We start from the raw sequence: 24,219 nt of genomic DNA on the forward strand, positions 1-24,219 counted from the left end.
TTCAACTTCCAGCTTCACATTCATCACTCTATCAGAAACTCTCTTCACCTCCACTACACTCTTACTGTACTCTTTCTTCAGAATTACCCCTACACCATTTCTCTTTCCATCCACACCATGATAGAACAGTTTAAACCTACAATAGCTGTGGCGGTCGTTCGTAACCAGGATCTATAAAATCCATAAGGCTGGTAATAATAAATTGACATTATGTGCCACCCACTCTCAAGGTTTCTTCTTTACAGCACATGAGGTTTTTCTTGCCATCACTGGCTCACTCACTAGGGATAAACTTATTAGGAACTTATAAGGCCCTAAACTTATAAATTACAGTTTCATAAAATATTTGTAAAGCTGCTTTGGGACAATGTTAATTTTTAAAATTGTTATGTTATAAATGAATTGAATTGAATTGAATTGAATTGAATTGAATTGAATTGAACAGAACAGAGCTTCAGCAGGGTTTGAAGGCGTTTTTAAAATCTAACCACTCGCTGTTAAAGGAAAACAGGCAATTATACATAATAATGATCTACAATAGTGCATAATCTGTACACAATACTAGTTTGTATCACAGAGTTAGAAGGAAAGGAACATTTGTATTGCTAGTCAGGAGCTAATTAACAATAATCTGTTAGTTCAACAATTAAAGTAAAAACATTCTATTTTTCTGTACAAAAAAATAAATAAATCAATTAATTAGTGACTCCGACACTACCCTGTGTTACATTTTGTAAAAGACGCACATGGATTTGACCCTGAGGTAAAGGAATCTTGAAACCCTCTGCACCCCCCTCCACCTACATCCCTGTTCTATAGAAAAATACCAGATCCCATTACTCTGGATTGGATCATATGAAAGAAGTTAATCATTAATTATAACACACTCACACTCGAGCATGGAAATGTGAGGTGGTGTCCTCTCCAATTTCATTTGGTGACCAGAGTGGAAATTTCCCTGCAGTAACCGCCCCCTCTGAGCTGGGCTGGACTCTGGTAGACAACATTGACAGACGAGTAGTGACTGCATGGGCACAAGCTCCAAGAACCCCACACAACATCAACATGAAAACCGGTGTGGAGCGCCTGTTTGACGAACTCGGCCACTTTAAAAGGTAGATTTGGTTTGAGTTGTTTGTTTATTTGTCATAATTGTCATATATATATATATATATATATATATATATATATATATATATATATATATATATATATATATATATATATATATATATATATATATATAGTATAATTGTGTGTGTCATTGTGCATTGTTGTGCAGTGTTGTGCAGTGTTGTGACACTCAAAGGAGTCCTTTATTCAGCTTGGAAAAAAACAACAACCTGACACATCCAATGTAGACACATTTGAGCAAATTCAACTCTTATGCCTAAAATGAAGTGTTAGACATTCTAGACATCAGAATATAAATTCAGAAATATAATAAATCCATAGTAAATAAGCAGTGATCTATATTAAGATATGTCTTAATACATGTTGTCATCTGATACATGTTGATTATATTTTAGACATTTTTATGTCCAGGATGTGCACTATATATCCTCGAGTTTGTGGACACCTGTCCATCACACCCATATGTGGTTCTTCCACAAAAAACACACAGTCATATAGAATGTCCTGCAGCATTAAAACTTCCTTTCACTTGTTTAGACGTGTTTCAGCATTACTGTGTACTAAGCAAGCTTCACGAGGACATGGTGATATAAGAGCTATTGATGAATCTTGAGTTTGGAAGAACTTCAATGTCCTGCTCTAAACCATGACATCTTTAAACTTAACTGGAACACCGATTGCACTTCAGATCTCCTCGGATGAGCTGACTCATCACAAATCCTCACAGCTACACTCCAAACCCTGATGGAAATCCATCCCAGGAGATTATTATTAGTGAAGAGGTAACAAAATCTCTAATGAGATGTTCATCAAGCACATATGTGTGTGATGGTCAGCTGTCCACCAATGTTATGCAGTGTTCCTCCTAGTGCCAAGTTCAATTGTGCAATCTTACATCCTTTTGAGGAAAAGTTTTAGACTTTAGAATTGTTTCTTATCAGCAAGAGTTCAGAAAAAAAACTGTAAACTGGCAATAATTGTGCAATAAAGAACTTTTAGTAGGGCGTTTTGAGTTGATGTTTACTATGGAAAGATGAAAATGCTGTGCTGCTGTGATGAGTGGGCATACATACAGAAATCTCATTCAGACTGTGGTCACATCAACACATATCAGTATGTGCAGTGCTGCTTCACATTTCCGGTAGTCATGGTTTAATCCTGAGCTCAGGTTTGCCTCCAAGTTCTCCTGTTTCCTTCTTTCAATACCATGTCAGTGGGTGGCCTGACTAAGATTAATTGCCCCTGGTGGATCCTAGCCCACCTCATGCTTTTAGGGGAGGCACAAGATCCACTAGTACTCTGGTCAAGATGGTGAGAGTTCTACGGTACTACATAGAAAATGTTAAATTCAGTTTGATTGTTCTGAATAAAACACATCTGTGCCACATGAAAAAAACAGTCATATGGGCTACTTGCCCTTCAATGTGAATGCAGCATTAGAGTTATTTTTATAGTTGCTTGATGTGGCCTTGAGTGCTGTCATTCAATTGCAATTGCTGTTGTGCAAATAGCAGTGCTGGAGGGAACCTTGTTCTTAGGTCATTGGCATTGCTGTGTCAGGAGGCCATATCTTAGAGGCCATATCTGTAGCATTTTTTTTACCTTGCTCCTCCTCTGTCCATCTCTGTAGAGTCTATATTTTTACCAGTTTACTACTGTAAATTTAGCTTAAAATTGCATTTTAGTTGTACATTTTCAGAACGTGTATTGTGTTTATATAAATAACCATATTATCCTTGTTCAAAATATAGTGGATTTTTCAATATCATAAAATGGATTTTCAGTACTTTTTAGGTCCAACTGCATTTTTGTTAAAGTGTGATTACCTGATTTCCTTCCTCTTTCATTAGGTTTCAGGCCTGTCTCTACTTTGCTGCAGTTTTCCAAGCCATTTCTTGTGGGATTCACTACCTGGCGTCTGTTTTCTTAGTGGACACACCAAAGTTTCTTTGCAATGCTCCATTGAACATCACCAATGCTCTCTACAAGAACCACTCAGCAAACTCACTGGAGGAGATCTGGCCATTTTACACTCCTGGAAACGGGCCAGTGGTGGTCCGGACAGCTAACGGAGAGCAGTGGGAACTTGGACCGTGTCGCAAAATGCTGCGCCACTTTACACAAGACTTTCAGTATGAGTTTGTTGGCAATAAATCTGTGGAGTCATGCAGGGGATATGTGTTTGATCATAGCCAGGTAGAGCAGAGCATTGTCACAGAATGGGACCTGGTGTGTGAGAAGGAATGGCTTGCCAAGATTACACAGCCCACCTTTATGATGGGAGTCTTGATTGGGGCACTGCTGTTTGGAGACATGGCTGATAGGTATGCACAAATATGTCCATTCATATATACATATATTTGTGGTGTTTCAGGTAATAATTAATAAACAAATATTACACTACGTTTTGGGTGATGGCAATACAATTAGTAGCATCCCCACCTGACAGCTCCAGGAACCATGATTCAAACCTCTTGTTACCAACTAGAGTAGGTGAATTGCACCGAGAGTGTGTATGTTCCATCCAGGGTGTATATCCAATATTCCGAGAATACAAATCACTAAAGCCGGAACAAATATGTGTAATGTTTTTAACAGGTTTTAGTTGCCTCAAAATGTTCCTTGTCAGCATGTGCTGGAAATAATAACATAAGTCTCTTCTTTCTTCATCTTTCTCCAGAATCGGCAGACGCCCCATTCTGATGGCCACGAGTGTGTGCCAGTTTGCATTTGGCATCACTGTGGCATTTACAGGAAACTATTACATTTTCATATTGATGCGCTTTCTGCTTGCTATGGTAAGATTCTAACAGTGCTAATCAAAAATGTGGAAATACTTAGTCTTTTATCGTATATGAGACGTGTTTGGAGGGACACTTCGGCTCATTGTCTTGTTGTACGGTGAAGTCGGTTCCAATTAGCCGCACCGCAGACTGAATTGCATGGTAGACATGTTGGTTCAGTATTCCAACCTTCTCTGCTTCAAAACAAACCCAAGCCTTTAAGAGTCAAGAATCATTTAAACCATATATAGCTGACGCAGAACACAGTGAAATGTGACAACATTCCTCCAGAACCCAAAAGCGCTAAGGATTAGTAAGTGTCCCCGCCACATCCTGGTGCAAACAGTGTAAGACAAGACAGTGCAAAAGACAACACAAAACAGTGGATACAGGAGTGCACTTGTGAAAAAAAAACAACTAAATGTAAACAGAGACAAAACAGCAGTCAATGAATGTACAAAAACAGTCTGGATGTGAGGCCGGAATGCTTCGGAACCTTTTCCCTGATGGTAGAAGAGTGAAAAGTGTGTGTGGTCGTCCACAATGTTGTTGGCTTTGCGGATGCAGCATGTGGTGTAAATGTCCGTGATAGAGGGGAGAGAGACTCCACTGATCTTCTGCCATCCTCACAATCCTCTGTAGGGTCTTGCGATCCGGGACGGTGCAGTTCCCAAACCAGGCAGTGATGCAGCTGCTCAGGATGAGCTCGATGGTCCCTCTGTAGAACATAGTTAGGATGGGGGAGGGAGATAAGCTTTCCTCAGCCTTCTCAAGAAGTAGAGGCTCAGTGCTCAGTGCTCAGTGTGGTAGTGATCAGAGATGCTGTTCCCGATCCGGACTGACTGAGGTCTCCCAGTCAGCAAGTCCAGGATCCAGCCATTAACCCATTAAGCTTCCACCTTCATGTTTGACTATGGGGGTGAAGCAGTATGCTAACATCTTCTCTCCTGTACTCCATCTTAAGTTTTTTCAGAGCCAGAAATGTCACATTTGGACTCAATATTGTTAAAGAAATACGTGTTTGAGTCATCCACTGTCCAGTTTTCTTTTTTTTTGCCTTTTGCCTGATACACAAAAGAAACATGCATGTCTCAAAAATCACCAAATACTAGACCATGTTTTTCCTTGAAGTAAAAATACGAACAATATTACTTTAAAGGCCAATATTCAAATCTTTTTCTAATTTCATATTTAGGAAATGCATGTACCAGAAAAAATAATTTGTTTCAACAAAGACATCAGCATTTGGATGAGAAAACATTTGGAATGCTGCAATCTTTTTTGAACTTGTTTGTATTGACATGAATCTTTTGTACCTAAGACTTTTTATAGACTTACAGGAAAAAAGCCCATTTTCTGTATCCTTATCTAAAATTGAAAAACATGGTAGCAGTCAGTGCAGCCAGAACTTTTGAGACAAAAAACATGCTGTGCTTCACCACAAAACCCTATGACAAGACCTATAGTAAAACTAGGAGAGCTAGAATAAGTACAGCCTAAATATCCATAAACATCAACAGTCTTCTAGAATGGTTCAGGGCCTCGGGATGCATTTAATTGCTTTTCACTGCACATCTTAAAAATAATGGAACTGTAATAATGGACATTCAGTGTCACCCAGATAAGGATGGGTTCCTTTTTGAGTCTGGTTTCTTCCTCATGCAGTCTCAGCGAGTTTTTCCTTGCCACATTCAAATCTGGCTCAATCATTAGGGATAAACCTGCAATTATAAGGAACTTATACTTTTATAACCACTTTATCTCTATAAAGCTGCTTTGAGCAATGTCCATTGTTAATAATGAACATAATAAAAATTGTAAAGTAATTAATGAATTTTATTATGTAATCAAATTAAAACTTTGGAAAGATTCGAAATTTGTGATGTTTGCTCAGTAGTGGTAATGTTTAGTCACAAATAGAATAGGAGCTCATAACAAAAACAGCACAGCAAATGCTAACCCTAACCCTAATCCTAACCCTAACCCAACCTTTAATTTAAATCAGTATGAACCAAAGGTCTATAAGACTAGACACAATTTTAACAATAAAATAGTATTATAACTCAGGTATGATCTTAGTTAACCAATTCAATTCAATAAATTTTTATTTGTATAGCGCTTTTAACAATGAACATTGTCTCAAAGCAGCTTTACACAGATAATGTGGTGATAACAATGTATAAGATGTTCTTTATAAGTGTAAGTTTGCCCCTGATGAGTGAGCTGGTGGCAACTGTGGTGAAGAAAAAACTCCCTGAGATGGCATAAGAAACCTTGAGAGGAACCAGACTCAAGAGGGAACCTCATTCTCAGTGATGGTGATCAGAAGCGAACTGTAGCCCTGAGTCAGTGTAGCAGACTGTTGACATTAACTACAATCCAAATCCGAACCACCATCACCCGCCAGAGAAAAACTTAAATATATGAACTTAATAACTTTAAACCTATAAATATAAGGAGCAAACTTATAGAAACTAAATGTATACACTCTTTTATACAACTTTATAACCTCCCTATCTCTGTAAAACTGCTTTGAGTCAATGTCCATTTGTAAAAGTACTCTACAAAAAAAAAAAAAATGGAATTAAATTGAATTTATTTAAATTTAACAAAGAAGACATGGACGTTTGCTTCTTGTCCATTTGAATTAACAGGTGCAGTAAATGCTACTGGAAAAGCAACACTGCATTAAGGTTCATCTTCATGACAGATTTCTGAATGCAAGCACAAGCGCTCTGATAACAAGTAACCTAACCACCTATTTACTGTTATCTACATGTGTAATTGTTGTGTTAACTATGAAACAGCATCACAGATGTTGTCCGAACAGCAGAGGTGTAATGTGTACCTGAAAATCATACTTGAATAATAGTATGCAAAACTGCAAAGTATTTGAAGATCTGATTTAAACAGCATATTAAATATTGAACATAGGCTCAAAAATGCACTAATCCTAAACGCAAAAAGAGTTGATTTGTGAGGTTTTATATTAAAACACAAATAAAACTGTACACCTCAACACTGCATAAACCAACAACACAGCAGCCTCTTCAACACGCCAGAATGAAACCAAGATTAAATAAATCGCTCAAAAAATACTCAAAGTAAAGTATTAGTAAAGCACCCTGTCTAAAAAGGATTTTCAATTAACAAATACATTTGTAGTATTATGTCTCAAAGGAGATGAAGAACAATTTGTATTCAAAGGACAAATCAAATTAAAGTCAATAATCTTAGATAAAGTAAAACCAAATATTCAGAACTGACTGTGATTTAATGCAGCTCTCTGTCTCAAAGAGGAAAATATTTTTATTCACCTTAAAAAATTTATTTGAGCTTTTTTTTTGACTGAAAATGAGGCCATCAGTGCTAAAAAATCAGGCAGCAGATATGAGTAGGGGAGTGTTGAGTCTTAACGACGTCCCCAACAGAGGTGCAAAATGTAATTGGTAGCTTTCATTGTCAATTAAAATAAAGTGAAGTAAAAAGTACATGTATTGGATCATTGAGTTAAATAGAAATTAATTGTTGTTTATATCTTTGATTCCCAGTAAAACTAGAATGTAGCCAAAAAAATACTTAAGAACAGTAATGAAGTACATTTGCTCAAATCCTTTATATCACTTCTGAACAGCACCTGAATGAACCTGGATATCTATAATAATCTAAACCGATGTTGATTTAGATTCAATTATGTTATTAACCCAATATTCACTTCAGTTTTATGACTGGTTCATTGAGCAACATAAAAATTCCACATTCTGGATTTGTTAAGCCATTTCTTTTGATGTTTGTGTGTGAATGCTGTCACTAGGCATGCTGTTCTGTATATATGCATGCATTATTCACTCCATTATCTGGATACTTTATTTCTATTTACCCCTGCAGAGTCACGATTTTTCGCAAACATTGCTACAATTAAACTCGATATCACTCCAATGGAGTTTTGAACTAAAGTCTACATGCAAACAGTTCCACCAAAATCAACGAAAGATCGTTTTACTTATGTACTTTATCATATTTAGAGAGTTGCCATCATCTTTCCCACTATTATTTCCCTCTCTGTTGGCAGGTGTCAAGCGGATATCTTGTCGTGGTGTTTGTGTACGTTACCGAGTTCACAGGCAGCAAAGTTCGGACGTGGACATCTATGCACGTGCATGCAGCATTCGCGATCGGCGTCATGGTAGTAGCCCTGGTGGGTTACCTCGTCCGAGTCTGGTGGCGTTACCAGATCATCCTAACCCTTAGCACCTCACCTTTTCTGCTGTACTGCTGGACGTTCCCCGAGACACCATTCTTTCTGATGGCCAAAGGACGACACCAGGAAATGCAGCAGCTACTGAATACCATGGCTCAATGGAACGGACTGGAGCCCCGACTGAAGGTACTGATACAGCTGCATAATTCCCTTAAACCCTAATTAATATCTGCATATAGACCTCATACTGTGAGTCTGTGTGTGTTTGAGCAATGCCAAGTGATTGATTGACATCTTAGTGTGTGTTTCTGCCTCATGCTCCCAGTATAAAATTAACCTGAACTCCTTTTTAGAGTAGATGCATTTACTTGTCACATATACATTACACCACACTGACAAATTCTTTCTTTACATATCTCAGCAATGTTAGGAAAGCTGGGGTCAGACCGCAGGTCAGCATTGTACAGCACCCTGGAGCACAGAGGGTTAAGGGTATTGCTCAAGGTCCCCAAGTGTGGCAGCTTGGCAATACTGGGGCTCAAACCCCTAACCTTCCGATCAGTAACTCCTCTCTTCACATGGTAACTTAATCAGCTGTTAGATCAGCTGTTAAATGATATGAATATGAGGATGTTGCCTCACTGGGTCACTCAAAGCTAAAACTGATAACAGTAAGGTAAACCTCTTGGAGTAGAGCCAGCACTATCACTTTACCACAGACTGGTGGCAGTATTCAGTGCCCTCTGAGTCTGACAGCTGTTTTTTCACTTGTTTACTAGATAGCATGAATGTTCTTATTCTGACATCTAGGGTTCCTGTTTATAGACTTACTTACTGAAAAATTTAAAAACAAATACACTCATATTTGTACAAGTAACATTGAGGTTAAATCAGTATGAAAAAAAATTCCCAAATACATTTGTAGAAGCCAAATGTAATACACTGTACATTTTTGTTTGAATGAAAACACAACAAACATGGGGGTGTTTTGGACCTCTATAACAATTTGTGTGAAAAAACGATTTTTAGTATTTGGTTTGTCTCCTTTTTGCTTTAATGACAGCATGCATAGGAGTTGGCATGGACTCTAAAAACCTGGTGATCCATTTTAGATATATATTATTTATTATAATTAGTATATATTATTATTACTTCCCGTGGGCTCACCACCTGCAGGAGGGACCGTAAGGGACGGTGCTGTGAGGATTGGGCAGCAGTCGAAGACGGGGGCCTGCTTAGACTAGTGAGGAGAAATCGATCTAAGTTTCAAATTTAGGTCACAAATTATTGGTCACTTTCTAAATAATAAAAAATATAGTATATAATAATAATATACTATATTTTTTATTATTTAGAAAGTGACCAATAATTTGTGACCTATATTTGAAACTTAGATCGATTTCTCCTCACTAGTCTCCCAAGCGCTTTCTCTTATCACAGCTGCTGCTACGTGAATGAGGTATCACAACACTACAGAGACGGAGGCGTGTCAATACAAAGACAGTGGAGACAGACAACACAAGACTGTGGGGGACAAATTCACAAAACACAAAATAGCACCGACCAGTAAACCTACTGTATAATATACAGTACAAAGTGCAAAAGAGATATATAATATAATATAATATAATATAATATAATATAATATAATATAATATAATATAATATAATATAATTAAATAAAAATATTATATAATACAATATAATATAATATAATATAATATAATATAATATAATATAATATAATATAATATAATATAATATAATATAATTAATTAAATAAAAATATAATATAATATAATATAATTAAATAAATAATAATATAATATAATTATAATATAATAAAATAAAAATATAATATAATATAATATAATTAAATAAATAAAAATATAATATAATAAAATTAAATAAATAAAAATATAATATAATATAATATAATATAATATAATATAATATAATATAATATAATATAATATAATATAATAAAATTAAATAAATAAAAATATAATATAATATAATATAATTAAATAAATAAAAATATAATATATTAAAATTAAATAAATAAAAATATAATATAATATAATATAATATAATATAATATAATATAATATAATATAATATAATATAATATAATATAATATAATATAATATAATATGTAGGCATTGATGTGTATGAAGTAAAGTGCGTTGAGTAATGAGTGTGTGTTGAGTTCAGGTTGTAACAGTTCAGTAACACACAGTTGAGTGAGTGTGTGTGTTTGTGAGTTTTGTACAGCTCAGTTCTGTGTTCAGAAGCCTGATGGCTTGAGGAGAAAAACTGTTGCAGTTGCACAGTCTGGATGTGACGGCCCGAATGTTTGAAAAGTGAAGAGTGTTTGGCTTTGTAAATGCAGCGTGTGGTGTAAATGTCCGTGATAGAGGGGAGAGAGACTCCACTGATCTTCTCGGCCGTCCTCACAATCCTCTGTAGGGTCTTGCGATCCGAGATGGTGCAGTTCCCAAAACCAGGCAGTGATGCTGCGGTTTAGGATGATCTTAATGGTCCCTCTGTAGAACATAATTAGGATGGGGGGGGGGGGGGGATGAGCTTTCCTCAGCCTTCTCAGGAAGTAGAACGTGCTGCTGGGGAGATCCTTTGATGATCAGTGGAGATTGGCCACTCTGTGCTCTCCTAAAGTCATCTGTTTAGTTACATCGTATTGTTGGCTCAGTTATGCCTCATCCTTAGTTATTAATGTGCACATCCCTAATACATTTACAATGAATACACTATTATATGCCAAAATAAATGTCCAGTAAATATATAGAATTTACAGAGTGGAGCAAAACTGCAGGATGATTACTGACAGTAGTAGCAGTAAAGCATCAGCGAGCTATCAGTGTCCTAGCAATGTAGAGTAGAGTTCAGTAGGGTGATGGTGGATGGAAAAATGGCCATGAACCTGCTGATTCTGGTGCATATGGTCCTGTATTTCCTTCATTATGCATTCTCCCTGTGTTGCAGGTGTTAGAGCTAATAGAGGAAAATGCACTTCTGAAGGACAGGCAGCAAAATGACAGCAAGCTGGTGGAACCGGAGAAGAAGCTGAGCATCCTGAACATGTTTGGTAGCTGGAAGATGGTAGGACGCAGTGCCACATGTTGGGCAATCTGGTTTATCGGCTCGCTGGGTTACTATGTGTTCAGTCTGGGCTCTGTCAACCTGGGAGGAAACCAGTACATCAACCTCTTCGTGGCTGGTAATTGTGTGTGTGTGTGTGTGTGTGTGTGTGTGTGTGTGTGTGTGTGTGTGTGTGTGTGTGTGTGTGTGTGTGTGTGTGTGGCATATAGGAATGTATTTACTTGTATATGCATTTTACAGTAGGCTTTTACATATTTTTATTTATATACTAAAATGAATTTATTTGAATAGTTATTTTTATATAAAGGAAATTAAATTCATGTGAGTTAGAAAACAACAAGAGCAACAGGAGAAACAAAAACTTCAAAATCTAAAAACATTCTTCTCAATAATCTCCATGAAAGTAAAAAACAAGATGTGATATATATATATATATATACACACACACAGTGGAACCCGGTTATCTCGACCTCGGTTACCTCGACAACCCTATTAAGTCGACGTTTTTGAAGTGGAACCGCCAAATTCTCGCTTTTTCTAAGCATTTTTTATCGGTTATGTCGACTTTTTTATGTCGCCGAACCCTGATATCTCGAGCACAAGGGGCGAAAAATGTGCCATTTAACGTCGGTTATTTCGATGCAGCCGCAGAAGAACTCGCGGAAGTGCCGGAAAAATCAACCCTTACAGCTGCTCCAGGTGTTGTATTGTATACTGGTGAATCTCTGCTGTTAGTTAGTGCTAGTGTTTTTAGTGTTAGTAGGGGCGCGGCGCGGCTTTGGGAAGAAAAGAGCAGCCGTTGAGAGAGTGCCGGTGGGAAGACACGTACCGGGATACGCATGAGCGATAACAACGACCGCCGTGAACCAACATATACCAACAATAACGGACAGTGAGAGTGTGGTAGTTTAAATAGGAGCTGGTGATGATGCTAAACGAGCACCATATGTGCGTGATTGAAGCCGGGAGCTTCAGAGAAAGCGGCCGAGAAAACACCTGACACGCTGAAGGGGGCTGAAGGGGGCGTGGCAGGTGGAGTCCTGACAGATAAACATGTACTGTATGTATTTATAGCATGCCTTCATCAAACAAATCGCGGCAACGCTGTTGTGTAAAACAAACCCTTCAAAAACACGTGCATGTACATTCTCATTTATTAACGCACATCATGTACATAAAGACATTTCAAGCACGTTAATATACTGCCGCCATTTTGATTTTCGTTTATCTCGATCATTGGTTACCTCGATGCTTTTTGGCGACCCCCTAGGACATCGACATAACCGGGTTCCACTGTATATATCATCTTGTTTTTTACTTTCATGGAGATTATTGAGAAGAATGTTGACAAGCTCTGTGTTGGAGACTCCGGCAAGACTCACTATGGCAGAATAGCTAAATGGGAGAACCAGAAGTTAATGAGGGATCATGACCAACATGAGGGATCTCTGGGATAAGAGACGACCCACCACACCACCGTCAACAAACATGGTGTGAGAGTGAGGGGACGACAGCATACAAATATTCCAGAAAAGATCCCCTCCAGATCCCCTCCTTTACCTAAGAAAAATCTCCTGATAAAAGACTTGAACACTGAGACTGTGTCTGAGTTCCGAACACTGATCGGAAGGCTGTGCTTGACATGACAAGATATGCTTTACATAGTTTGGAGTGGAAGATCTCCTGCTATAGAGCTCTGACCTCAACCCTATTGAACACCCTTGGGATGAATTCAAACACTGCCTGCTGACTCCTCACTTCCTCACATACATCAGCACCTGACTTTTACTAACACCCTTGTAAGTGAATGAGCACAAATCTCCACAAGCACACTCCAACATCTTTTGGAACATCTTGCTAGAAGAGTGAAGGTTAATATAAGTGCAAATGGGGACTAAATGTGGAATAGGATGTTTAAAAGGAACGTAGCAACCTTATGCTCAGGTGTCCACAAACTTTAGTCTTTCAGTGTATCTCAATTCTCAAAATGACAAAGTTTTCATTCATTTTCTGAAACTCGCAGGTAGAATGTGTTATAAATATAAATATCATAATCAAATGTTAGTGGTTTTATAGTAACAGCTGCATAAGACTAATAAAAAATGAATGTTTGCGCTTTTAATTACTGAGTCACTGCACAGAGAACTTTACACTTTCCAGTTTCTGGGTAACATGACAAGCTTTGCTTCTCTACAGGGAAGGAAAGTTAGTATAGGTTCTATAAATAATGTACTGGGTCCGTGATTCAACATCTGTGATTTATTTATCATAGATACGTATCAGCTGAATTAGTCATTAAAAAAAAAAGATTGATACAAACCAATAAACAAATAAAATAATTGTTTATTTTAAACTAAATACCATTTTTAAATTTAAGCCGGAGATGATACACATTGTTTATCTCCCATGGGCTGAATAACTTCATAGTCCCTAAAAGTAAACAATCTAAGAACCATGAAAATCCCTGCATTCAAATCAATAACAAAGTAAATGTAATTAGTTGTATTTAAGTAGCTTTTTCAGGTATCTGTACTTTTCTGAAGTACTTTTATTTGGGGAGACTTTTACTTTTACAAAGTCAAATATCTTCCTTTTTACTCAACTACATTTTGCAAAATCATCCTTTTTATTTATCTGATTGGTGGAATGCAGCAAGCCACCAATCAGAGTCGAACATGCGCTCTGTTTTAAACTTATTTTTTTACATAAAGTTCAACGTAATTTTAACAGCAAACAGAACATTTTGATGGAAGAAACTCCTGAATCTAACTTGCCACAAAACATTTGCATGATTTTTTTTTTAAGTAGGTGAAAAGAAGGTTTTGGGTTCATGATAATTTGAATAGATATCAATCAGTGTTTAATTCATTAATATCATTCTATTAATAGATTGTTGTGTTAAGAGTAACATTCAAGTCTTTTCACATAAACTAAGTTGATTAAGTAAAGAGTCTTATTGTCATTGCATTGTACAGGTACACAGCAACGAAATGCAGTTTGGCATCTACCAGAAGTGCAAAATGTAGCAATCGTGCAAAAGTGCAGATAAATATATGGCATATTTACAGCAAGTGATAAAGTGATAAATATGTAAACATATTTAAAGTGAATAAATATAAAGGCAGTAGCAGTGCAGAGATGTGTGGACATTATTAAGAAGTACAGGAATGGTTAAGACTATGGCATTGAAGAGTAATTCGAAGTTAGCAAGTCGAATAAACAGTCTACTATATATAAATACCGTATATACTGTATATATATATACACAAATGAATGAAATGTTGGGCAGAATGTACAGTAATGATATAAAGATACATAGATAAAAATAGTGCAGATGTAATCAGTAATAGAAAAGTATGTAATATGTACATGTATAGTACAGAGGTTATATAGAGTGTTTTGTTTTGTGTAGTGATTAGCGGTGTAGTGTAGAGTTCAGTAGTGTGATGGTGGATGGAAAAAAGCTTTCCCTGAACCTGCTGGTTCTGGTGCGCAAGTTCCTGTATCTCCTTCGTGATGGAAGGAGGTTAAACAGTTTATGACTGGGATGTGAAGAGTCTTTAATAATGTTGTGAGCTCTGCGCAGACATCTGCTGTGGTGAAGGTGTTCAATGGCAGGTAGTTGGGTGCCAGTGATGCGTTGGGTGGTTTTGACCACCCTTTGCAGGGCTTTTCGTTCACTCACAGTAGAGCCTCTGTACCATACAGTGATGGAGTTGGTCAGGATGCTCTCAATGATGCAGCGGTAGAAGCTTGTTAAAATCCCAAGGGACAGATGAGATTTCTTGAGACTTCTCAAGAAGTACAGGCGCTGTTGTACTTTTTTTAACCAGGGCTAAAGTATTCTGCTGCCATGTCAGATCCTCAGACATGTGAACTCCCAGGAACTTAAAGCTGGAGACTAAGTTCCATTAAGGTTGACAGGTAGATGTCTCCTGCTGTTGGATTTCCGAAAGTCCACAATGAGCTTTTCGGTCTTCGTGGCGTTGAGAGTCAGGTTGTTGGTGGCACACTACGCTGCTAGATTATGGATCTCTCCCCTGTAGGCCGATTCGTCATTGTTGTCAATCTGGCCGACCACAATGGTGTCATCTGCATACTTGATGAAGATGTTGGAGTTATACAGAGGAGCACAATCGTGGGTAAACAGGGAGTAGAGCAGTGGGCTCAGAACACAGTGTTCAGAATCAGGGTAGAGGATACCTGGTTTCCCAACTTGACAGATTGAGGTCTGTTGGTGAGAAAGTCCAGAATCCATCTGAAAGTGGAGGTGCAGATACCCAGTTCACTGAGCTTAGTGATCAGCACAGTGGGAAGGACTGTATTGAATGCAGAGCTAAAGTCAATGAACAGCATTCAGATGTATGTGTTGCTTTTATCCTGGTGGGTGAGGGCTGAATGAAGAGCTGTGGAAACTGCATCCTCTGTTGACCTGTTCGGGCGATAGGCAAACTGGTATGGGTCCAGTGTAGGTGGTAGGCCCGCAGTGAGGTGATTCAGGATCAGTTTCTCAAAGCACTTCATGGCGATAAGGGTGAGTGCAACTGGGCGAAAGTCATTCAGGCATTCAGCATTCACCAGTGCTTAGGCACTGGTATGATGGTAGTGGTCTTCAGGCATGTAGGTACCGTGGCTTGGGCCAATGATGGGTTGAAAATGTCAGTAAAAACCAGTAGAAGTGTCCGTGGTTGTTGTGAAATCTCCTGTGCTTTGGTCAAAACGAGCAAAAAAGTGATTGAGCTCACCCGGTTGGAAGGCACTGCTGGTTGGTTGAGCTGTGCGTTTGTAGTCATGTGATGGTCTGGATGCCTTTCCACATGCGTCTGGGGTCAGAGTTGTGGAAGTGCTCTTCTATGTGGAGTTTGAATGTGAGTTTTGCTATCCTGATGCCTCTTTTCAGGTTGGCCCTGGATCTGTTGTAGTCCTCTGCACTGCCAGATTTAAAGGCAGCATCTCTTGTTTTCAACAGGAGATGGACTTCAGAGTTCATCCACGGCTTCTGATTAGGAAAGCATTTCACGTGTTTGACAGTAGTGACATTGTCAATGCATGTGTTAATATGGTCCAAAACAGATGATGTGTAAATGTCCATTTTCGTGTGAGAGTCCAGTGTGGCCTGTGAGGCAAACATGTTCCAGTGAGTATCCTGAAACTGTTGCTGTAGAGAAGAAATGGCCCCCTCTGGCCATACTTTTACTGTCCTCACAGCTGTTTTCACACATTTGATCAGTGGTGTGTATTTGGGTAGCATGAACAAAGAGAGGTGATCAGACTGACCCAAGTGGGGGAGGGGAATGGCTGTGTATGCCCCAGGTATGTTTGTGTATACCTGGTCCAGTGTTTTGTCCCCTCTGGTAGAGCAGGAGACATTGTGGTGAAATTTTGGTAAAACAGATTTCATGTTGGAGTGGTTGAAATCTCTAGCAACAACAATAGCTCCTTTGGGATGTGCAGACTGCTGTTTGCTGATAGCTGCATGCAGTTCCTCCATAGCTAGCTTAGCATTAGCATCCGGCGGAATGTACACCGCAGTCACAACAAAGGCTGAGAATTCTCTCGGTAAATAAAAGGATCTGCACTTAATCATCAAATACTCTAAATGAACAGAGCAATGACTTTCAGTAACAGTAGAGTCCGTGCACCATGAGTTGTTAACATAAATGCCCAGACCTCCACCTCTGCACTTACCAGAGTCCTCTGCCGTCCTGTCCGCCCAAAAAACACTGCGACCCCCGAGCTCAATAGCACTGCTGGGAATGTTGTTGTTGAGCCATGTACATTTGATGGCAAATACCTTTGTACTTTTACTCAAGTGAAAGTTTAAAGGGAGCAATTTTACCTAGTGTATCTCTACATGGTTTGTGTACTTTGTTCACCACTGATTAAAACTGACACTGGTGTTTGGCAGGTGCTGTTGAACTGCCATCCTATTTAATTGGCTGCTATGCAATGGACCGGGTCGGGAGGAAGATGACATGTGCGCCATCGCTGATGCTGAGTGGAGTTGCCTGTATGCTCATCATAGCAGTGCCTCAGGTACAAGTATTTCAATTACTTAAAACCCAGTAGGGGAAATAATGGTTTAAGAGTTTTGGATAGTTGTGTGAACCATAGGTGAATAAACAACTCACATTTCATTTACCTGTACACGTATGAGCTGTACCCAACAATCATCAGGTGAGGGTTATGAAAAGTCACTTTTCATCAGTAAGAAAAGTCCCTTTTTGTCATTGTTCACAAACAAAATCATCAAAATGTTTAATCGTCTTGTCAGAATGATGCTGCACAGTTTCAGTATTTCTTGATATAAACTATGGTTTGGATCACAGTGACTGAAAATGCACAACATTTGACTTCTTTCTGTTTGGCATCTATACATTTCTGCAGCACAAATTCATTTATTTTATTGAATATTTGATTTATATCGATTGCAAGAGGATTCACACTTTTACTGTACTGTAAATGTTCGTTTGTTTCTTTAGTTGTTCATCCATTTTCTGAATTTATATTTTGCTCTGTCTGTATTCACGCTCCAATTGAAGGTTCACAAGATTCACCTTCGACCTTTTAGAGAACTGGTTGATTATTGGTTGATCTGATGCCGTTCACTCGCCTTCATTAGCGACATTCAAGAAATTTATCTGCACAATTAATCAATTCAACACATTTACAAAAAAAAAAGTTGAATAGAAATTTACACTTGACAGAATCTGACAACTGGTTTAACCATTTTGCATTCAATGAAATACAATGAACTGATGCTGAGATGTTTTGGGGGTTAAAACTATTCAGGTGAAACCAGTATAATATATTTTGATCAACATGAACATAAACAACTGATCATCTAGGAAACAGGAGACACTTGTACCCAATCGATTTCATTATTGTACAAAAGCATTCGCAGTTTGATCAAAGCAACAAGAAATGTTTTTATACTCTTAGAAGCACTTAGCTCACATGAATTTGTTGGACCTTCTAACATTATTACTGAAGTTATTATAGAAAATTTTGCCTCAACAGTAGCTGGTTGTTCTTGGGCTGAATCCTGGGCCAATATTGCCTGGAAAATATTTTTCTCAAAAATAAAGACTTGACGTGGAAACGTGGATAGGAAAAATGCAAAATAGAGTTTATTCCAGTAAAAATACAAACAACTTGAGAGCATACATGTCATACATGTAAGAGATGGTCTGAAAATCATTAGCAAAGTGGCCAGTAGATAGATTTGCATGGATTGGAGTGGAAGATATCCTGCAGACAGACAGACAGACAGACAGACAGACAGACAGACAGACAGACAGACAGACAGACAGACAGACAGACAGACAGGCAGGCAGGCAGGCAGGCAGGCAGACAGATATACTGTAGGTGGACGGACGGACGGACGGACGGACGGACGGACGGACGGACGGACGGACGGACGGACGGACGGACGGACAGACAGACAGACAGACAGACAGACAGACAGATAGATAGATGGATGGATGGATGGATGGATGGATAGTACAGGTACACAGCAACAAAATAGACTTTAGCATCTATCGGAAGTACAAATAGTAGCAATTGTAGAAATTGACAATTGCAGATAAAAATATTCAGTATTTATACACAATGCACCTCCCCCTTAATCTTCTTCGTTTAAATACATGTACTGACATTCAAATTTAGTTTCGAGCTTAAACACTTGCTGTCAGGTGCAAAAAATGAAGAAAAACAAAGCAATAATGTCAAAACATTAACACTCTGATTGGGATTGAGCTAACTCAGTAATATTCCATAAGAAGTATATTATCCCTGATCAAGTGAGTGATTGGAGTGTGTGTCAAAAACATGTTCGGTTAAAACACATTTGTCGGCATCTGTATTGTGGATCAATCCTATAAAATGCTAAAGATATACTAAAATGATTTCTATTTTTAATTATAGGTAAACTAAAATATAAAAATAATTATAAATTGAATTAAGATATTTTTTAGCAGTCTTACCATTACCACTGCTGTATATATGAATTATTAGACCGTTTTCCATAAACACATTTAACTCAGTGCCTAAAACTTTATATAAACTGTGGGCTACTGCATGTCTGCTGCTGAGTCACACTTATAAATAGACTTGTTCTTGGTGGGTGTATGGTAGCGCATTTGTACATTAGGGGGTGGGGACGGTCGAGTTGAATCAAGTGTTGTGGAGTGTCATGTATCTGTGCTAATGAAAATGTGCGCTATAGCACAACTGTTTACTACTTTCAGTCATTGTCAGGTTATGAGTTTGAATATTGAGTACTTAAGGCAATTTAACGATCACTTGGTAAAACTATCTGCAAGTGTGCACAGCATCTGTGCTCTGAAATTCAATTCAATTCAATTCAATTCATTTTTATTTATAGCGCTTTTAACAATGAACATTGTCTCAAAGCAGCTTTACACAGATAATGTGGTAATTAAACGTAAATATGTTCTTTGTAAGTATGTTTGTCCCTGATGAGCAACTGTGGCAAGGAAAAACTCCCCGAGATGGCATAAGGAAGAAACCTTGAGAGGAACCAGACTCAAGAGGGAACCCATCCTCATCTGGGTTGCACCGAATGTCCATTTGAAGCAGATATACAATGTTGCGGGGTGCAGTGATGATGATCAGAAGCAAACTGTATTCCTGAGTCAGTGTAGCAGACATTAACTACAGTCCAATCCATCCTCAAAGCACCCGTTCTACTCCGGAATTACATGGAACCACCCAAGGTGTTGATGAGAGACCGTCCCAAGCTGCACAGAAGTGTAAAGATCCACGGAGGGGAGAGGGGCAGGAACAGTGGTCACTGGAGCCTCAGGAGCATGTTTAACTCGACCGAGAGAGAGAGAGAGAGAGAGAGAGAGAGAGAGAGAAGAGGGTGACAGGAAGAGAAGGATATGGATTATTAAGTGTCCCTATTGGTGTATGAAAGTTAACATCACTGTGCAGTTTGGACTCTGGCAAAACTCGCTATGGCAGCATAACTAAAAGGGAGAACCAGAAGGTAACACAGACATGAGGGATCTCTGGGATAAGAGACGACCCACCACACCACCGTCAACAAACCCGAGTGAACGTGTGAATGTGAGGGGACGACAGCGTACAAATATCCCAGTTCACCAAACACTCTATATCCATGTTCCCTCCAGATCTGAGCCTTTACCTGAGAAAAAATCTACTGATTAAAGGCTTGACTGAATAAATATGTTTTCAACCTCGACTTGAACACTGAGACTGTGTCTGAGTCCCGAACACTGATTGGAAGGCTGTTCCATAACTGTGGGGCTTTATAAGAGAAAGATCTGCCCCCTGCTGTAGTCTACATTATTTGAGGAACCAACAGATAGCCTGCACCTTTTGATCTAAGTAGGCATGGAGGATCATACTGGTACAGAAGTTTACTCAGATACTGCGGTGCGAGCTAGTTAAGTGCTTTATACGTCAGTAGCAGTATTTTATAATTAATGCGAGATTTGATTGGGAGCCAGTGTAGACTGATTAATACAGGGGTGGTCATATTTCCTAGATCTAGTGAGGACTCTTGCTGCTGCATTCTGAACTAACTGAAGCTTATTTATGCACCTACTCGCACACCCAGACAGTAAAGCGTTACAGTAGTCTAATCCAGAAGTAACAAAAGCATGAACTAGTTTTTCTGCATCCTGTAACAACATCATATTTCTAATTTTAGCAATATTTCTAAGGTGAAAGAAGGCGATCCTGGTAATATTATTCACGTGAGCCTCAAAGGAAAGACTCGAGTCAATAATCACACCAAGGTCTTTGACAGCCGTACACGCTGAAACAGAAACACCATCCAGAGATGCTACGTAATCGGAAATGACCCCTTTATTTCGAATACATGCAAAAAAAGGCACACACACAAAGGTTTAAAACGTCCTTATACTGTTAAATTGCTAGAATTTGACATGGCTGCATTTTTTCCTCTAAAAGTGACTTTTGTCTAAAAATGAATGTCCCTATCCAATACAACTTAAAGGTCCAGGACAAGCTGTTCTTTCCTCATTTGGGGTTCGGAAGCCCATCAATTTTCCAGCACACATAACAACTGTGCACATCACATAGTCTCTAAACACTTTGTTCTGCACAAGGTCATGGTAGAACTTTAGTCCTGATTCAAGAATACTCTCGCGTAAACTGGGAGTCATTCACGAGTTGTTCTCAACCACTGTGCACTGAAATTCATTTTCTTTTCTTCGTTACTTTTGTCTGTAGGACTTTGAGATTTTGGCTGTCATCTTGAGCATGACGGGGAAGTTTGCCATCGCCATCGCATTTGGCCTTATTTACCTGTACACGTGTGAGCTCTATCCAACAATCATCAGGTGAGGAAAGTTCTCTGTATGTCCAAAGGTATTCAAATATTAGCTTTAGTGAATTTGGCAATAAATGGCACACTTATGACACACTGTTTATTAAATTGAACATATTTTTATTTGTTTAGCGCTTTTAACAGTGGACTGTATTTACATCTAACCTCAGAATAAAAGCAGGTTAGCATAGCACAGAACATATAGGTTGCCACATATCTAACAATTCTTAGAACATATCTATCAGTTGCCCTCGTCAAATGTAAATGCAATTTAAAGAAGAAAAAACCTAGGACCGGGATGACAAACTCCCCAAGAACATTTCCTCTATAATCTAGCCAATATTAAGTTCCAGATGCCCAGGATCAGCATGTGCAATTCCAGTTGAGAACTTAAGTAATGTAGGAATGTTAAAAAGTTATAGAGAACCCCTGGTCTTGTTTTATAGCTTCATAGACTCATGAATTGACCTTTCCTGCCATATCTGGTTCTTCTCCAAACTGTTATCACAAAGCTGTAGACACACAATTGTACATTACGTCTTTGGATGTGGCATAATACAACATTTTGCTCACTTGAATAATGTGGAAACCCAAACCCTTTGTTGGTCCCTGTGCACAAAGTGAGCTTCATAGTTTACATAGTTTGGAGAGGAAGATCTTGAGTGGCCTGCTATAGAGCTCTAAATTCAACCCAACCAAACACCTTTGGGATGGTATCTGACTTTACTAACACTCTTGTGGCTGATGAACACAAATATCCACAAACACACTCCAAAATCTTCCCAGGAGAGTGGGGGGAATTATAATAGCAAATTTGGACTAAATATGAAATGCAATGCTCTCTCTCTCTCTCTCTCTCTCTCTCTCTCTCTCTCTCTCTATATATATATATATATATATATATATATATATATATATATATATATATATATATATATATATATATATATACACATTTTATGTGATTATAAATACAAAAGGAGTATTTATGTGTCTGCAGGTCACTTGCAGTGGGAAGTGGTAGTATGTCATGTCGTATTGGAAGTGTTGTGGCTCCATTCTGTGTTTACCTTGCAGATGTCTGGACCTACCTGCCTCAGGTAAACACAAGGCTGACCTGTTACCAGTTCTACCAGTTCAAATCTATCTATCTATCTATCTATCTATCTATCTATCTATCTATCTATCTATCTATCTATCTATCTATCTATCTATCTATCTGTCTATCTGTCTGTCTGTCTGTCTGTCTGTCTGTCTGTCTGGTTGTCTGTCTGTCTAATATCAAAAATCCTATTTGTTAGATATAGCAAAATTAAAGAAAGAATAAATTTTTTTTTGTTTTAAAAATTTTTTTTACGTCACATTTGTTTCTGTCTTCTGTCATGTAGCTCATCGTGGGTATCCTGTCTTTCATTATTGGAGTTTTGTGCCTCTTCCTGCCAGAGACACTGGGGGAACCACTCACCTCCACATTGGAGGAGGCAGAAGCTCTGGGAACAAAGACAAGCAAGAAAACAACAAGCGAGAATGATATACACATGAACCCGGCTGACAACAAAGCCTGAGTCAGAAGAGGCAGAATGAATCTCTACAGCTTGTGATCACCAGCTGCACAATTCTCCATAACTCCATATAGACTTGGGGATTTTTTTTTTTTTTTTTTAGCAATAGATGACAAAAACGCATCAAAAGAATCAACGGTGGTAACAAAAGTATAAATGGAGGACTTGTTGACTGGAGTGTGAAGCACAGTTAATGCTTCATGTTCTGAAGTTTAAACTTCAAGACTGGTCTGTCATGAAGAATCTGAGATTTTTGTAATTTTTTAAGGGTCCAGGTTCTTTTTTCCGTTTTTCTTTGTCTTCAATACTAAAAGAAACATGTGGCCAAAAATGTAAGAAAACTGTAATCTGTAGAGTTCAGTAAGATGATCTGCTGCTCAGTTTTGTTTTGTTTTTTACAATTGAACAATGTGTGTTTTTGTTGTATTTATTGTAGGTGCTACAAGAGGAAGTGGGAAGTAACCCCATTGTTTAAGATACAAGTGAAGTGTATAAAGTATATTTCATATTAGACTACGCACAACACTGTTCTAGTTTCATACACTGGAGCTGAAAAGTCTACAGTCAACTGACTGTGTGAGAGATAAGTGATATTTTGTGAAGTCAAATATTTATGTGACTAAGACTGTACGTGAAATAGGTTTTTTTATTTTGAATGTGTATAGAGTGCAATCCAATAAGCGATTTCTTTCTGCAAACAAACTTAACTTCACTGCCTTGCACATGCCCTGGATGGACCAAAGAGTCTGTGACTGGACTAAGGTGCATAAAGGTTTGCACATCCTTCAGTTTTCATACCCGAACCTTTGTTTAAAGAATATCACTGGCATTTTGTTCAATTTTAAACACCATGTAGTAATGATGCACATGTATTTTAGTACTGCTGGCTTTTCCAGGTGTTTCTTCGATACGATGATATAATTACAGGAATTGTAGGATTGTTTATTGTTTGTCTTTTATTATATGGTTATGTTATATGTCGTTTGAACATTTGGGCTGACAACGGTGATCAATTTAGCTATGAAATGCTATACAAGGAAGAGAAAACAGGGTTATTTCACAGCTCTTGCACAGGC

At 38.2% G+C, this 24,219-nt stretch overlaps 2 protein-coding genes and 1 long non-coding RNA gene across 4 annotated transcripts in view; 2 read left to right on the forward strand and 1 right to left on the reverse strand.

Annotated features, from left to right (window-relative positions):
- The window catches only part of LOC310722588 (uncharacterized protein), a 478,020-nt gene that overhangs the window by 41,397 nt on the left and 412,404 nt on the right, over nt 1-24,219 (forward strand). The gene's annotated exons all lie outside the window — the stretch shown is intronic.
- slc22a16 (solute carrier family 22 member 16) lies at nt 973-24,086 on the forward strand. 2 transcript variants are annotated; one of them, XM_083535101.1, is made up of 10 exons: nt 973-1,115; nt 1,672-1,916; nt 2,985-3,458; nt 3,815-3,932; nt 7,990-8,304; nt 11,123-11,357; nt 17,148-17,275; nt 21,485-21,594; nt 22,582-22,681; nt 22,970-24,086. In XM_083535101.1, the coding sequence occupies exons 2-10, from the start codon at nt 1,879-1,881 to the stop codon at nt 23,144-23,146; spliced, it is 1,695 nt and encodes a 564-aa protein (XP_083391227.1). In that variant the 5' UTR covers nt 973-1,115; nt 1,672-1,878; the 3' UTR covers nt 23,147-24,086. The 2 variants fall into 2 exon arrangements, with proteins under 2 accessions (XP_083391227.1, XP_083391226.1); XM_083535100.1 differs by lacking the exon at nt 1,672-1,916 and having other exon boundaries at nt 975-1,115.
- On the reverse strand, nt 5,573-7,981 carry LOC310722640. Its single transcript, XR_014532430.1, has 3 exons — nt 7,663-7,981; nt 6,393-6,550; nt 5,573-6,219 (listed from the first exon to the last, which is right to left on the reverse strand). It is a non-coding gene; the product is annotated as an uncharacterized lncRNA (long non-coding RNA).

This window comes from Silurus aristotelis, assembly GCF_946808225.1.
Source record: "Silurus aristotelis genome assembly, chromosome: 29".
NCBI classification, from domain to species: domain Eukaryota; kingdom Metazoa; phylum Chordata; class Actinopteri; order Siluriformes; family Siluridae; genus Silurus; species Silurus aristotelis.

Coding starts and splice junctions, on each gene's coding strand:
- slc22a16 (XM_083535100.1), top strand. CDS start 1,066: ATGAAAACCGGTGTGGAGCGCCTGTTTGACGAACTCGGCCACTTTAAA. Junction 17,276..21,484: donor TCATCATAGCAGTGCCTCAG/GTACAAGTATTT, acceptor TTTTGTCTGTAG/GACTTTGAGATTTTGGCTGT. Junction 22,682..22,969: donor TCTGGACCTACCTGCCTCAG/GTAAACACAAGG, acceptor TCTGTCATGTAG/CTCATCGTGGGTATCCTGTC.